This window comes from Ochlerotatus camptorhynchus, unplaced genomic scaffold (genome assembly GCF_037179485.1).
Source record: "Ochlerotatus camptorhynchus isolate MF236.1 unplaced genomic scaffold, CSIRO-AGI_Acam_v1.1 ptg000574l, whole genome shotgun sequence".
Lineage (NCBI taxonomy): Eukaryota > Metazoa > Arthropoda > Insecta > Diptera > Culicidae > Ochlerotatus > Ochlerotatus camptorhynchus.
In genome coordinates, this window is record NW_027041055.1 from 1,283,129 (window position 1) to 1,296,005 (window position 12,877).

At 38.0% G+C, this 12,877-nt stretch overlaps 1 protein-coding gene across 2 annotated transcripts in view; it reads left to right on the forward strand.

Annotated features, from left to right (window-relative positions):
* The window catches only part of LOC135713613 (dynein intermediate chain 2, ciliary), a 74,328-nt gene that overhangs the window by 46,333 nt on the left and 15,118 nt on the right, over positions 1-12,877 (forward strand). Inside the window, exons 1-5 of one of the 2 annotated variants that reach the window (XM_065236745.1) lie at positions 2,403-2,493; positions 2,577-2,904; positions 10,031-10,135; positions 10,612-10,754; positions 10,814-11,252. In XM_065236745.1, the coding sequence (XP_065092817.1) occupies positions 2,446-2,493; positions 2,577-2,904; positions 10,031-10,135; positions 10,612-10,754; positions 10,814-11,252 (1,063 nt within the window). In that variant the 5' untranslated portion in view covers positions 2,403-2,445. Of the gene's footprint in view, positions 1-2,402; positions 2,494-2,576; positions 2,905-10,030; positions 10,136-10,611; positions 10,755-10,813; positions 11,253-12,877 lie in introns of those variants that run through there. The other variant, XM_065236746.1, reaches the window with a different exon arrangement.

A 12,877-nucleotide genomic window follows, 5' to 3' on the forward strand; every position in this document is an offset into this window, starting at 1 on the left:
ACATGTTTCACTTAAGCGCTAGATAAACACTAGGTACACGAACGTAAATCTTCTGTAGAAGCAGGAGGTCCACTGCTCATCATGTATGTCAATTTCCTTGATCCATGTTGAGTAAATTGGAAGCCCGTTGTTTTTTGATCTCGAGACTCTCTGCAACGCCCAATTTATATCGTGTGTACTAGGGTGGATCAAGTTTATGGCCCTTATTACGAGTGTTACTTAACGGTGAAAACGAAGTGAAGTGACCACTTGTCACTCACGGTGAAGTGATTGCCGTGTAAACCACGTTGTTGTCACTTCACCGTGAAGTGACATCGGTAATAAGGGCCTATAAGGTGGATCTCAACCCCACTGCTTTTTCGATGCGTATTGAGGTCCCGAACAGCCGTATTGGGGCCTCTCTACAAAGCAAGACCATGCTGGAGGTGGCTGGGTTCGATTCCCGGCCTTGTCTAGGAATTTTTCGGGTTGGAAAATTTCTCGACTTTCCTGGGCATAGAATAGAGTATGATTGTACTTGCCACTCAATTATACAAATGGTACAAATGGTACAGTCATCGAAAGCTCTCAATTGATAACTATTGAAGTGCATCTAGAACACTAAGTTGGGAGTATGCAAGAAGCTAATATGCAATGAGCAATAAGCTCAAAATGTGAGGTAGAAGAATAAGACAACTGAGAAAATGTTTGAGAAAATTTGATTAGGGTCTGGATTTGCAGGAAATTTATATGGGAAAATGACACGAAACTATTCATTTGCTTGCAAAAATTTAAAAAAAAACTCTATTTTAGCCAAACTTTGGATTATATTGGGAATTCAGGCACCCCAGTAGTATGGGCTACCCACAATTATGGGTCACTTCCATTTGATAAACACGTAGAACTGACTGACCCACAATAGTGACTAGCTGGTCCATAATACTGGGGTGACTGTACTATGCAGAAATTTTTTGTCAAAGACCGCAATTCATTTTAACTTCTGTCAAAAAGGTTATTATTATTGTACTACAGTAATGACCCGACCCCTCTGTCCACCAGGCTCTTATCTTTCAATTATTTCACATAACTGTAATTTCAAATCTACCGCATTCATCTTCAAGATGGATGTATAAGATATACTTTGGTACAATAAGACTACTCTAAAAGGAAATGGGTTTCTTAAAGCATTAGAAAAGATTTTCAAAATGGGGGCTGGCAAAATCGAGTGATTACTGTATATACCTATTGCTCAGTACCTACATACAGGCGTAGCTTGTAGGTATGAGTGAAGCAATTGACCAAAGTGAAAGTTTAATAACTTTTTAAACATAAGTCGAATCTCTTTGCAGTATTGGACAAAGCTGTGCTGCATAGTATTCCCTATCAAAGTCCGATGTTTCGTTAAAATTGAGCAATTTTTAAATATTTGGTAAGTAAATGAATAATTTCGTGACATTTTCCAGCCATTTCCACATACAACATTTAATATTCTCCAGTAAATCCAGATCATGACCAAATTCTACTCAAAATTTTACACAGATGTTGGGGACCTCAATGTGCATCGGGAGAGCAGTGGGGAGCATGAGGTTTTAAAATTGACCCACCCTAGTATGTACAATTTGGGTCTTTTCCCTGGTCGGTTACTCTTTTGTTATCGTTTTCAGCTAAGCAAAAGCATTTCCCCCGTATCTCTGCTGCGGTTAGATAACTCGCCATTCGAACACGCCGTGTGTCAACCGTTCCGCCACAAATACTTTTTCAAATGTAGCCAAGCCTAATCTTGCCGATAAATCAGGCAGCTTAATCGTATCCCTCATTCTGAGCATAAATCGGATAAAAGATTGACGGATAAAAAAGATACCGCTTCCGCCATCGTACCGTTTCCCGTTTGAAGTTGACTTGAATCTCTAGACTCCGGGAAATGCGGGGCCGAAACTATAATAATAATGCCGTGATTTGTCTTTCCGACGGGTCACGTAAGGGGAATGAGATGGATTGTGCCTACCAAAAGTCATTTCGTTTCATTTCAGCAGTCGTTTCCCCACGTCCAAAGTTTTTGTTTCACAATATTAGCCAGGGGAAGGCACCATTTCCGTTTGCGCCCTCAGCAGACCCCAACGACGACGACAACAGTTGTCTTGTTTCACCACCAACTTTGCAAGACATCATTCCGTCTTGTTCATTACGGGTGGCATTTCGGTGGAACGCGATGCCCTGGGAAAAGTTTTCCCTTTAAGGCGAAAAGTTCTAATTTTTTAAATTTATGCTTTTAATATGCAAACCTGATGTGCCAACAAGGCTCGGGCCGATTCACTGGGGGAGGATAACGAAATCGGATCCAACGGCTAGCAGACATGTGATTGCTCTGTGTCTTGTCACATGGGGCACGGAGCTTCAGTTTGTGATTAGCTTCCGCCAGGGATGGTTGCTTGGCTTGGATCAACAGATTGAACACCGAGCACGGTCATGGCTTCTCCGGCATCGTTTATTAGCTTGGAAAGCGATGGAAGTGAAGTGCGGTCAATTTCAATCATTTATATAAATTACATGCAATTATTGGTGATGTGCTAATCCTCGTTACAAACTCTATTCCACAGCATCGCGGATCTTCGATGCAAAAGCCGGGCAAGGGAGAACCCGTCGACAACGATGAATTCGACTCGTGGGTCAAGTCCAAACAGCTGCTCAAGCCGGACGATCAACTTGACCTGACGGATGGTGAGCTAGGCGAAGAGATTCCCAAACTCCTTTCGACGGAGAACAGGCACCTGCCGAGGAATTTGGTGATCTACAATTTCCACGAGGGAGCCTACGTGCCAGCACCTCCACCGGAGAATACCATCACTTTGCTGCAGTTCGAAGGAACATCGCTCCATAAGGATACTCCCGAGGCGAAGGATCAAATTGCACGCAAAGGAACCGATGGTAATTAGGTTTCTTGTTCGTTTGAGAGAGAGCGGGTTATGTGAAGGAAATATATTTTTCCCGCGATAACACCAACGAGTCACAGAAGACTAAACATGCAGGATACCTTTTTGTGAATGACTCAGGACATGATTTTTGCATGAACTTTTGGAATGGATTTTAAACATTTTTTTTTAAATCGATTAGATTGCATTGTGGTTCGAAAACAAGAATTCAAATGAGCAATGTGAATTTGAACGTTGAGAAACTTATGGAGTCCCAGGAAGGGATTGATGTAGCCTTGTTAGATTTCGTTTGATGAAACATGTGAATTTATTAGTGAGTTTCAATTTTTTTTTTCGTGTGTATGCGGGTGTTAAATTTGTTCATGCTAAGATGAATAATTTCAATAGAGTGTGTCACTAAAACCAAACAAAGTATTTAATAGATTATTGAGTTTCTATATTTCCTGTTATATTTTTCATAGGTGAAATGTAAAGATTTTTTTTTATAAATATGTTCCAACGATTTTTTCACAAAATATCTTCTTAGTCCAATTCAGATGACCAAAACAACTTGATTCTTTGTTTGACTTACATCAATTTATTTAAAAACAAACGTCTAAAGATCATATTACAGAATCTGTTTGATGTTTACACAGTATATTATTGCTTATGTTCAGCATATTTTTTTTACAGAAATTTAAAAAAAATGGCGCATTTTCCTGTCTGGCTTCACGTACTCCATATAATAAGTGTGGTACTATTAGAATCTACGAGTCTGACATCAGCTCTATCTGAAGATTGGATTGACATAATAAATAAAGCAAAGTATCACAAAATTACTCCGACGGGTTTCTGATGAAATCGTAAACTTTTAAATTCCCGTCATAATCTGTTGCACATACTGCTGGTCGATCTCAACGGCCAGTTTGTTTCAACATTTGACCATTTCTGTAGCTTCCTCAGGCTTCTTCAACTTACACTTGATAATTGCAAAAATAACATTTTCTCGATTGGACGGAAATGAGGGCAATGGGGTGGATTAATTTCTTTTTAGATTAAATCCACCCGGTTGCTGTCACGGTACCACACAAGTTTTCTCGGCTTTAGTGCCAGCTTTCCAGAGCTGGTCAAAACTACACAGGTTCTTTGTGTGGCTTTTTGATAGAATGAGTTTTTTTTCTAGGCAATCTTGCGTTCACACCTTTGAGTTAATTGTCTTGTTCGTGATGAAAGTCTGGGCTTTTCGTTCGCAGCTGCAAATCCCTTGCCAGATCTTAAGATTCCGTGTAAGTTTATCACCGAAAACGGAAATAAATTTTCCGTGAACATCTTCTCGTGTTGTGTCCAGAGAGAATTAGGCGGTAGTTTCAGGCTAATGTATCATAGTGTAGTATTGCAAGTTTGAAAATTCAAATTTATAAATTAATAAATTTGGCCTTTGAGATACACTTGTTTTATTACTATGCAATTTAATTGAAAGATAAAACTTTTAGTGTTGATCCTAATCCTATTCCTCTTTCGAACGAATCTGTTTAATGGACGTAAGCCTTGGTACTGATTGTTGTAATTATTTGACAACCATTTCGAGCGACTGCACCACTCAGCGCATGTATATGATCTTCGGCTTTACTTCGTGAAGCAGCTTGTCAACAATTTGGTCGTTTCTTTCAACCGCCCTGAGCGAGCAAATTCCAAAGGCTGTTAGTCATGATAAAAGGGAAGAAGATTATATCATTATTGCTTTCCATTTCTGATATTGCGTTATCATTCGGCTCGTTGATCGCTTGTCATTTTGTCATTTTGAGATATTTTTGATTCCTTGGTAACCATACATAGAATTTATTGTACTTACAGTAAATCGTATTGCACACAACGATAAAATAACTATAGAATTTATTGTTTCAACAATAAAATCTATGGTAAATGGGGAAATCTACAATAGTTGTTATGTATCTTAGCCGTACGAAAAATCTCTTCTTGCCGAACAAACTTGAGTCATTTACCATTAATTTTATTGTTTTTCTATTGTTGAAAGCTCATACTATTTGGAACGTATTGTAGATCTATTGTAATAACAAGATTTTAAATTTACTTGCATGATATAGGTACATATCCAAGTAAAAATTCTGCAGCCCCGTAACGTGGGTAGATCACCTTTTCGAGGTACGTTACAGGATGTAAGATCTACCACCGTAAGCCTAGTCCAATCTACTTCAAACTAGGGGAACAGGGTTGTTTTGTAATCAAAGGAACACATCTTAGTCCTTTTTACTTTTTATGCCTTGTTGATAGTGACAAGACTCGGCTTTGTCCTCCGAGGATGATCTTGAAACAAGGAAAAAAATAAGTTAGTTAGTCTTCATCTATGTGATTTCTAATCTTCTATTCGTTGTTCCCTAGTTTGAAGTGATTAAGACTAGGGTTTTGATGCATGGTCATTATCGGTGTCATTCCTTAATTTTGTTGCTAAGGAATCCAATTTTGATTGACAAAGGGGCGCGCCTTTGGAGGGAGTTTCAACACTCCGAAGGGTATGAATAGCGGGACCTTTCATTAGAGTCGAATCCTTGTGATAAATACAAGAATGACAATTGTATCAAAACCGAATACTTCATCATTTCTCAATAGTGATGAGTAATACGACATGCACTAAACTAAAGAAACGGGATATACTACAATAGATCAAATTACTGGTCGCAGTAGTGTTAGGTTCCGAACAGAGGAAAAACAATTCTGCAATCATTTGGCATCCACTCTGATTTATGATGGTTTTATAATGGCAATGAACAATCCATTTAGTTTAAATACAGCATTTCACAGTGTAAAACATTTCTGCTTAGTAATTCACCTTTTTGCTGTTTAAAAAACCTTTTATAGTCTGGCAAGAAGCCAAAAACTGTCTTGTTTAAAATTAAATTTAAAGTAGCTCTCAATCCCACCATAGAACTGTTCTATAAATCAATCATAAACTTCATTAGCGTTTTTTTATTAATATCTTCATAAAATACTGTATAAACGTGTCCGATCATTATAAAAGCAACCATAAAACCATAAGGTTTTAAATGAGAGCAAAAAGCATATATTGTTGCCTTTTAAGCTTTTTAAAGTGTATGATAAAATCTCCTCTGTTTACAAATTAAACTTTAAAGATGGATCCTCATAGTGAATGAAAGCCAATTTAATGACAAGGTTTTCTCGAAGGATAAACGAAGTAGGATGATACGTCTGGCTGAATGGGTTCCATCAACGACTGAGCATCTGGTGGAGAAGAGTGGAGTGAACGTGGTTCTCTAATTCATAAAACATTGGCAAAGCAGTCTGAAAACAAACCAGCCTTTTCCACACATTGCAAATAGATTTTTTTTTGTTAATTATTTTATTTGTACAGGCCCAATCGAATAAACTTTACAGAGCCAAGTTATCATATGCGTTATACACTTATGATGTCTTAAATCTAAAATTAAAGGATCTTAACCGAGTACTCGCGGTCTTCTCGAGGATAGTGGATGACAATTGTATGGATTGGGAGAGGGAGAAGTAGATTTGGAATATGATTTATGGTTAAAAAATTTCACTACTTCTAAACCATGTACTTAATCCTATAACGTTATATCAATCCTGCGAATAGATGACGATCGGAATAACTTGCATCAGTACCGACAGCAAACAACTGAAACTGTCAGTTAGCGGACATTAGTTGGTTTCCGATCCATGGCAGCGATTTTATTCGGCGAAAGGGTCATCTCTTCGAAAAATTTCATTCAACCGTACATTCCTGCATCGATTGATGGTGCACTTCCAGAACCATCCGGAAGAAGGCCAATTCTATGAGAACTATTTTATAATTTTGGAAATTTGACAGGGTTTTGACACGATCAGTTTTTATTTTTATTATTTTGATAAGATCGGATGGTAATTATGAATCCTTTTTTATCTCGATTCATGTTTTTCTAGTGGATTTAGCAAGCGGTTAGGGTAAATGGCTCGGATAATGGTTTGAATTGTTACCAAATAGCTTTTATTGTAGCTTAAATACGGGTTTTAAATGGCTATCAATGCGTTTGTCATACAACCATTTTGCAGTAAATCAATCTTGAAGTGCTTCGAGAATACACCCTTCAGAAACTTCTCCAGGGTGGGCTAACTAGACAGATTCTAGGATCAATGAGGTTTTGGTGGATGTATCAATGGCAAGGAGTCTTGACCAGGGTTTTATGAATGTTAGTTTATAGTAGCTTTGTAGTATTTCATAAAACTTAATATGTTTCATGGGACAATAAGATCGTCTGTTGGCAATAGGTTTGTTGTGATTGTATTTTATTTTATCGTAATTGTATGATATTTTATCGGGGATGTGATAAAACTACGGACTTTCCTCATGAAAAATGTCAAAACAACACCAAGTCAGTATGTTCCAAGTAAGCCGGCGTCCCTTAGTTACATAACGCAAAAAATCTAAATGTTCAACCCCCTCTCTCCTTTATATCAAAACATAATTCCCTTCTATTTATTACGTAACGTTCTTAAAGTCCCTCCTCTCATTTAATGAAATTCATATTTTTCAATACATTTTTGATTTGGTGTAGCTTCTATATTTTAATGTGATTTAATATATTCAATAGATAAGCGTAGATCGAGCTATCCAAAAGTTAGAAATTAAAACACATCCATTTTGCAAGCAAAAATTAGTGTTGAAATTTGTTACCTGTATTTTAAAATTTTACATAAAAATGCTCAGGAACAAGAAGAGGAGGCTCAGGCGGCCCCCGAGGAGGAAGCTCCAAAGGAGAAGCTTACCAACCAGTTCAACTTTTGCGAACGTGCTGCGTTGACAATAGCGAATCCGTCGAGGGTAAGAGTGACTCACATGTGGGTTAAATTTAACAGCAATTGAAAAATATTCATTTCAGTCCGTCGATACTCAAACGATCCAAACGAACATTAATGTTAAAATGTGTATTTTAAAATTTTACATAAAAATCAAAAACACATGCAAGCTTCATTGCAACTGATTATAACTTGAAAAAAATATCAATAAACTTATAATGATTTTTCAAATATTTACATGGGAATTTCACTTCGTAACTTCGACTGCTATTTTTTCAATGCCTACTATTTCCATATGGGACTAAGGATGTGTTCCATTTGGTGCATTTTCACTTAAATTGGACAGATGGAAAATTTTGAAATAAGCCTGCTATTGTGCCAGACTTATTTCTCGCGTCACCTTTCAAAACGTCCTACTTAACAAATGTAAACAAATCGAGTCAAGCGATACAAACTATTGCTCTTCTATCATTGTATGTGATACAAAAAAAAACATCCATCCAAATTTACTTTCATTTATTGATGATAATCATAGGTTAAAAATTATCAAATATACAGTTTGAAATTATGGGTACATGATTCTTACATCGGTCATTTGGACTGCCTAACATGATTGGTGCTCATTTTCTAAAAACGGGGCCAATCTAAAGTTAGGTACTCTACTCTGAAATCTGTGAAAGGGAATCTAGTATCATGTAAACAAAACGTCCAATGTAACATTTTCAATGTACAACTATATGTGGTTTTATTTACATTGTAGCATGAAATTTAAAGTAAAATTGTGATTTTACCGTTTCTACTGAATTTTAAACGTTATTTTTCACTGACTACATTAAAAATAGTATTGCAAAATGTATTGTTTCTAAACTGTTAAAATAATAATCTGCCGAACTTCGACTTCGATTTTCTCAAAATGGTGGATATGTTACATTGGTCTATTTGAAAAGTGACGCGGATTTATGACCGACCAGCCGGCACCGGGGGTGTAGTGGTAAGCGTGACTGCTTTCTAACACCCCCATGGGTCTGGGTTCAATCCCAGCCGAGGTCGGTGGGATTTTTCTGAGGTATAAAAATCTCTGGTCACGTCTTCCTTCGGAAGGGAAGTAAAGCCGTTGGTTCCGGCCCATGTATGTTGTGAATGGGTGCGATATCCTACGCAGGTGTGGAAGCTGCCTTCCCGCACATTCGATTGCCGTCATTGTATGGCAATCGATGTCCGTCGGTGATTGGCACTAGATTGCGGAACAGAGACCGACGTTAAATAAAGGAATGAATGAATTATGACCGACCAGGAATCAACTTTGACAAACAGCTTCTTGAAAATCGGAAGATCAACAACAGAGGGATCTCGGAACACAATAATTGATTTTCGAAGCGTTAAATTTAAGTGAAAATTCACCAAACGGAACACAGCCTAAATATTTATGGACGAATAAAAGTTGTTCAAATCAACCGCAGTGCATTTTGACAGTTCGATTGGAACAACTTTTGGCAGACGTCCATACCTTTGCTGTAGGGCTTTAACTGACATGTGATTATAGGCATTGCAGTCTTGATGGATCTTGGGGATAAAACCAAGGTTGCAAATACTCATTTCAGCTAAAATAATGTTTTTCGGAATAATAAAACCAAAATATGGTATGATGGTATGTTTTACTTGTAACTTACAAGAAGAGGTTACAAAGTATGCGTTTGAAACATAAAACCTGTAAATTTTGCTTTCTTTGAGTCACAATCAGCGATTTGCTGATCGCTGAGTGAGTGAACGAGTGAGTGAGTGAGTGTGTGAAAAATCGCTGATTGTGACTCTCATGAAGTGAAATAAACAGGTTTAATATGTCAAACACATTATTTGCAACCTCTCTTGTATCCTACCAATTCAAAATATTATCATGGCATCTAATTATTTCATAATTAAAAAAAAAAACATTGTATTAGCTGAAATGAGTATATGCAACCTTGGATAAAACTTGTTTGGAATAAGTATGTATGATCTTTACTACATCTCCGTTACACGTGTTTGACGAAACGCTCCCATGCCCATAAGTTTCTCATAGTTCCGGCCATGTAACTGCGCTTGTGTCCAATTGAACGCGTGAGTTGCAAACCTTAACATTGCCATTACAATATCCGATAATCCGTTCCCGATACGAGCGATTCCGAAATTTTCCATTCTCACCTTTCTTTTGTTGCATGACTCACTCACTCATTCGTTTCGGCCAAAATGCCATCCATCTCACCCGAACGAAATTAAATTGAATGCAAACTCAAACCGTCCCCACCACCACCACCACATCACATAATCCAATCAAGAATTGAATGTCACCTTGGATAAACCACCGGAACCAAGCCCGGAAGAGGAACAAGCGCCGCCCAAGCCGGAGACACCGGACGGCGAAGATGCCGAGCGGGACGAAGGTAATTTCCATGTTTTGCTTCACAGTTGCTGTTGGCAGTCCTATACATTGTACATTGGCTTCATTTCGCAATCAGTATAAGCGCGTGCTCTATTGCTGGCTCTACTTTATATAACTTGTACCCATTTTTTCCGATTCTTTTAACTTTTACTTTTTTTTTCTGTTGTACTGTGTAGCTCCCCCTCTCAGTATTGCTCCCGTTTTACCTATCTACGCTGAGTACTCGGTGTACGCAGCGTCCGCTGTTAATATAATTTTCCGGTTTGTTGTACTACAGTGATGATTAGTCCTTAGTAGAGTGATTAGTAATTCCTGTTCCATAGTGGTAGATTTAGACTCTAATTATAGCATTGTTCGGTCAAAGCTTGCCGTAAGTTGAATGTAGAACGTAAGCAGATTGTTAAATAGTTGAGTTTAAAGATGGACGTCACATAGCAGTGTAATTATTTGATTCCTGTGTATGTGCATCCGATTTAGATGAAGCTGAAGCCGACGGTGAGGCTCAGGAACAAGAAGAGGAGGCTCAGGCGGCCCCCGAGGAGGAAGCTCCAAAGAAGAAGCTTACCAACCAGTTCAACTTTTGCGAACGTGCTGCGTTGACAATAGCGAATCCGTCGAGGGTAAGAGTGACTCACATGTGGGTTGAATTTAACAGCAATTGAAAAAAATTTCATTTCAGTCCGTCGATACCCAAACGATCCCTCCGCCCCGTTCCAGCTATGGGTCCAGCGTGCTGCAGTGGGTTATTTACGACTCATATGCCGAGGACTACGCACAGCAGCAGCGTGAGAAGGAACGCGAAAAGGAAAAGAAACCGATGCTGCATAAGCGGGATGAAAAATCGCGTAAAGACGATAAAGCCAAACAGACGGAAGAATTTAACAAGCGCTATCTGCAGGCTTGTCAGATCATTGAGCGGATGGTAAATCAGAACATTTACGATGAAATCGCACAGGATTACCGCTACTGGGAGGATCCCTCGGATGAGTTCCGCGAGGAAGAGGGTACCCTGTTGCCGTTGTGGAAGTTCTCCTACGAGAAGACCAAGAAGATGTGCGTCACTGATTTGTGCTTCAACACGCTGTACTACGATCTGTTTGCTGTCTGCTTTGGAACATGTAAGTTAGAAACCCTTTTTGTAGATGTTAACAGTCTTCCAGGAACTATCAAACGGATCTTGATGTAACGACACATGCTGCGTCTGATTGATTGATTGACTGATTTATTGACGTATTTGGCACGACACATTTTCCTCCAAATAGAATAAAACTATCACCGGAAGGCACCCGCTACGGCAGTTGAGTGAAAGAGAAACAAAATCTGTCCATCACTTCGTGCGGTGGATGTCATTCGAATTGATGAAGACATCATTAGAAGTTGGATTCGGTCGGGTTGGGCTTATCGACGGAGATTATTTATGGTCCCAATCTGACACAAACAATGCATGTTTGTGGGTTTCCCTTTTCCCTGTTGGTATCCATCCTCTTCTGATGGTTGGAATGGGAATTGAAGCGATTGGGGAGTTTGGCGTGTCAATCATTTGCATGATTTTTTGACGGAGATTGATTTTATCGGGATGATTTACGTACATGAAGTTAGTTAATAGAGTTGTGGTTTTCCGTAATGTATGCGACCATGTTTGAAAATAAATCATACGTGCGACATATCACATTTACAGAACAGCGATACGCAATATATGGATCGCGAAGCACCAAAGCGATAGTAGTGAAAAGTTTTAATTTTTTGATCGATGGAAGTTTATAGAAATGTTTCAAAAATTCACAATTTTACAAATTCAGACCAAATAGCGAAATAATCGAATTTCATGCTTCACCTCTCCAAGTTCCAAGAGACATTGAATAATTGTTTTTTTATGGGAAATAAATGAAACTTGTGCTGGAATTCGGCTATATTGGCTCGCACTTAATTTTTCCAAATAAAGCCGGAAAAAATCAAAAGTTTTTCTTTTGTCACTCTATGCTCGCACCAGTCGGGGTGGGAGAGGAGGGAAATAAAAAAAAATAAACCAAAAAAAAACATTCAAAATTCGTATTACATCACATCTAAACCGTGTATTTCAAGCATTTACATTACTTCTTAGCCTTCGCTTTATTCTTACATTTCTTTGAAGCCGTGATTTTTGACAATAATGCATAACAGAAGCCACAAATGTTGACTTTATTATGTGTAACACTCAGGTTATCAACAAGACATCACAGCAACTGATCTTTGGGTTTTGATAAATTCCGGGTAAACCATCAAGCGGAATATCACAAACGTTATTGATCTTATATAAAAAGTTCTGTTTTCGATAGTTCCTCCTTAGTCAAATATAACATGGCAGAACTGGAATTGATATGAAAATAATAAAAATATAAAAATATATGAGAGTTTAATACATGATGTACCATCATGTATGGATTCAGCAAGATCCAGCATATAAAATCTAAGCCAAATCTATCTATTTTTCGAAAGATGGAGCCAAAATCCATCTTGGCTGAACAGGAAATCCGAGCTTCCATTAAAATACGTATTTTTGTGAATTTAAACTCGGTTTTCACAAAAAATTCAAACTCACGTATGGATTCAGCAAGGTCCATTCTATAAAATCCAAGTCTATTTTTCGAATATCGGAGCCGAAATTCATCTTGGCAGAACAGAAAAAACATATTTTTTTCATGAAAATATGTACTTTTGTAAATTTAAACTCGGTTTTCTCAAAAAGCCTATTTTTCAAAGATAG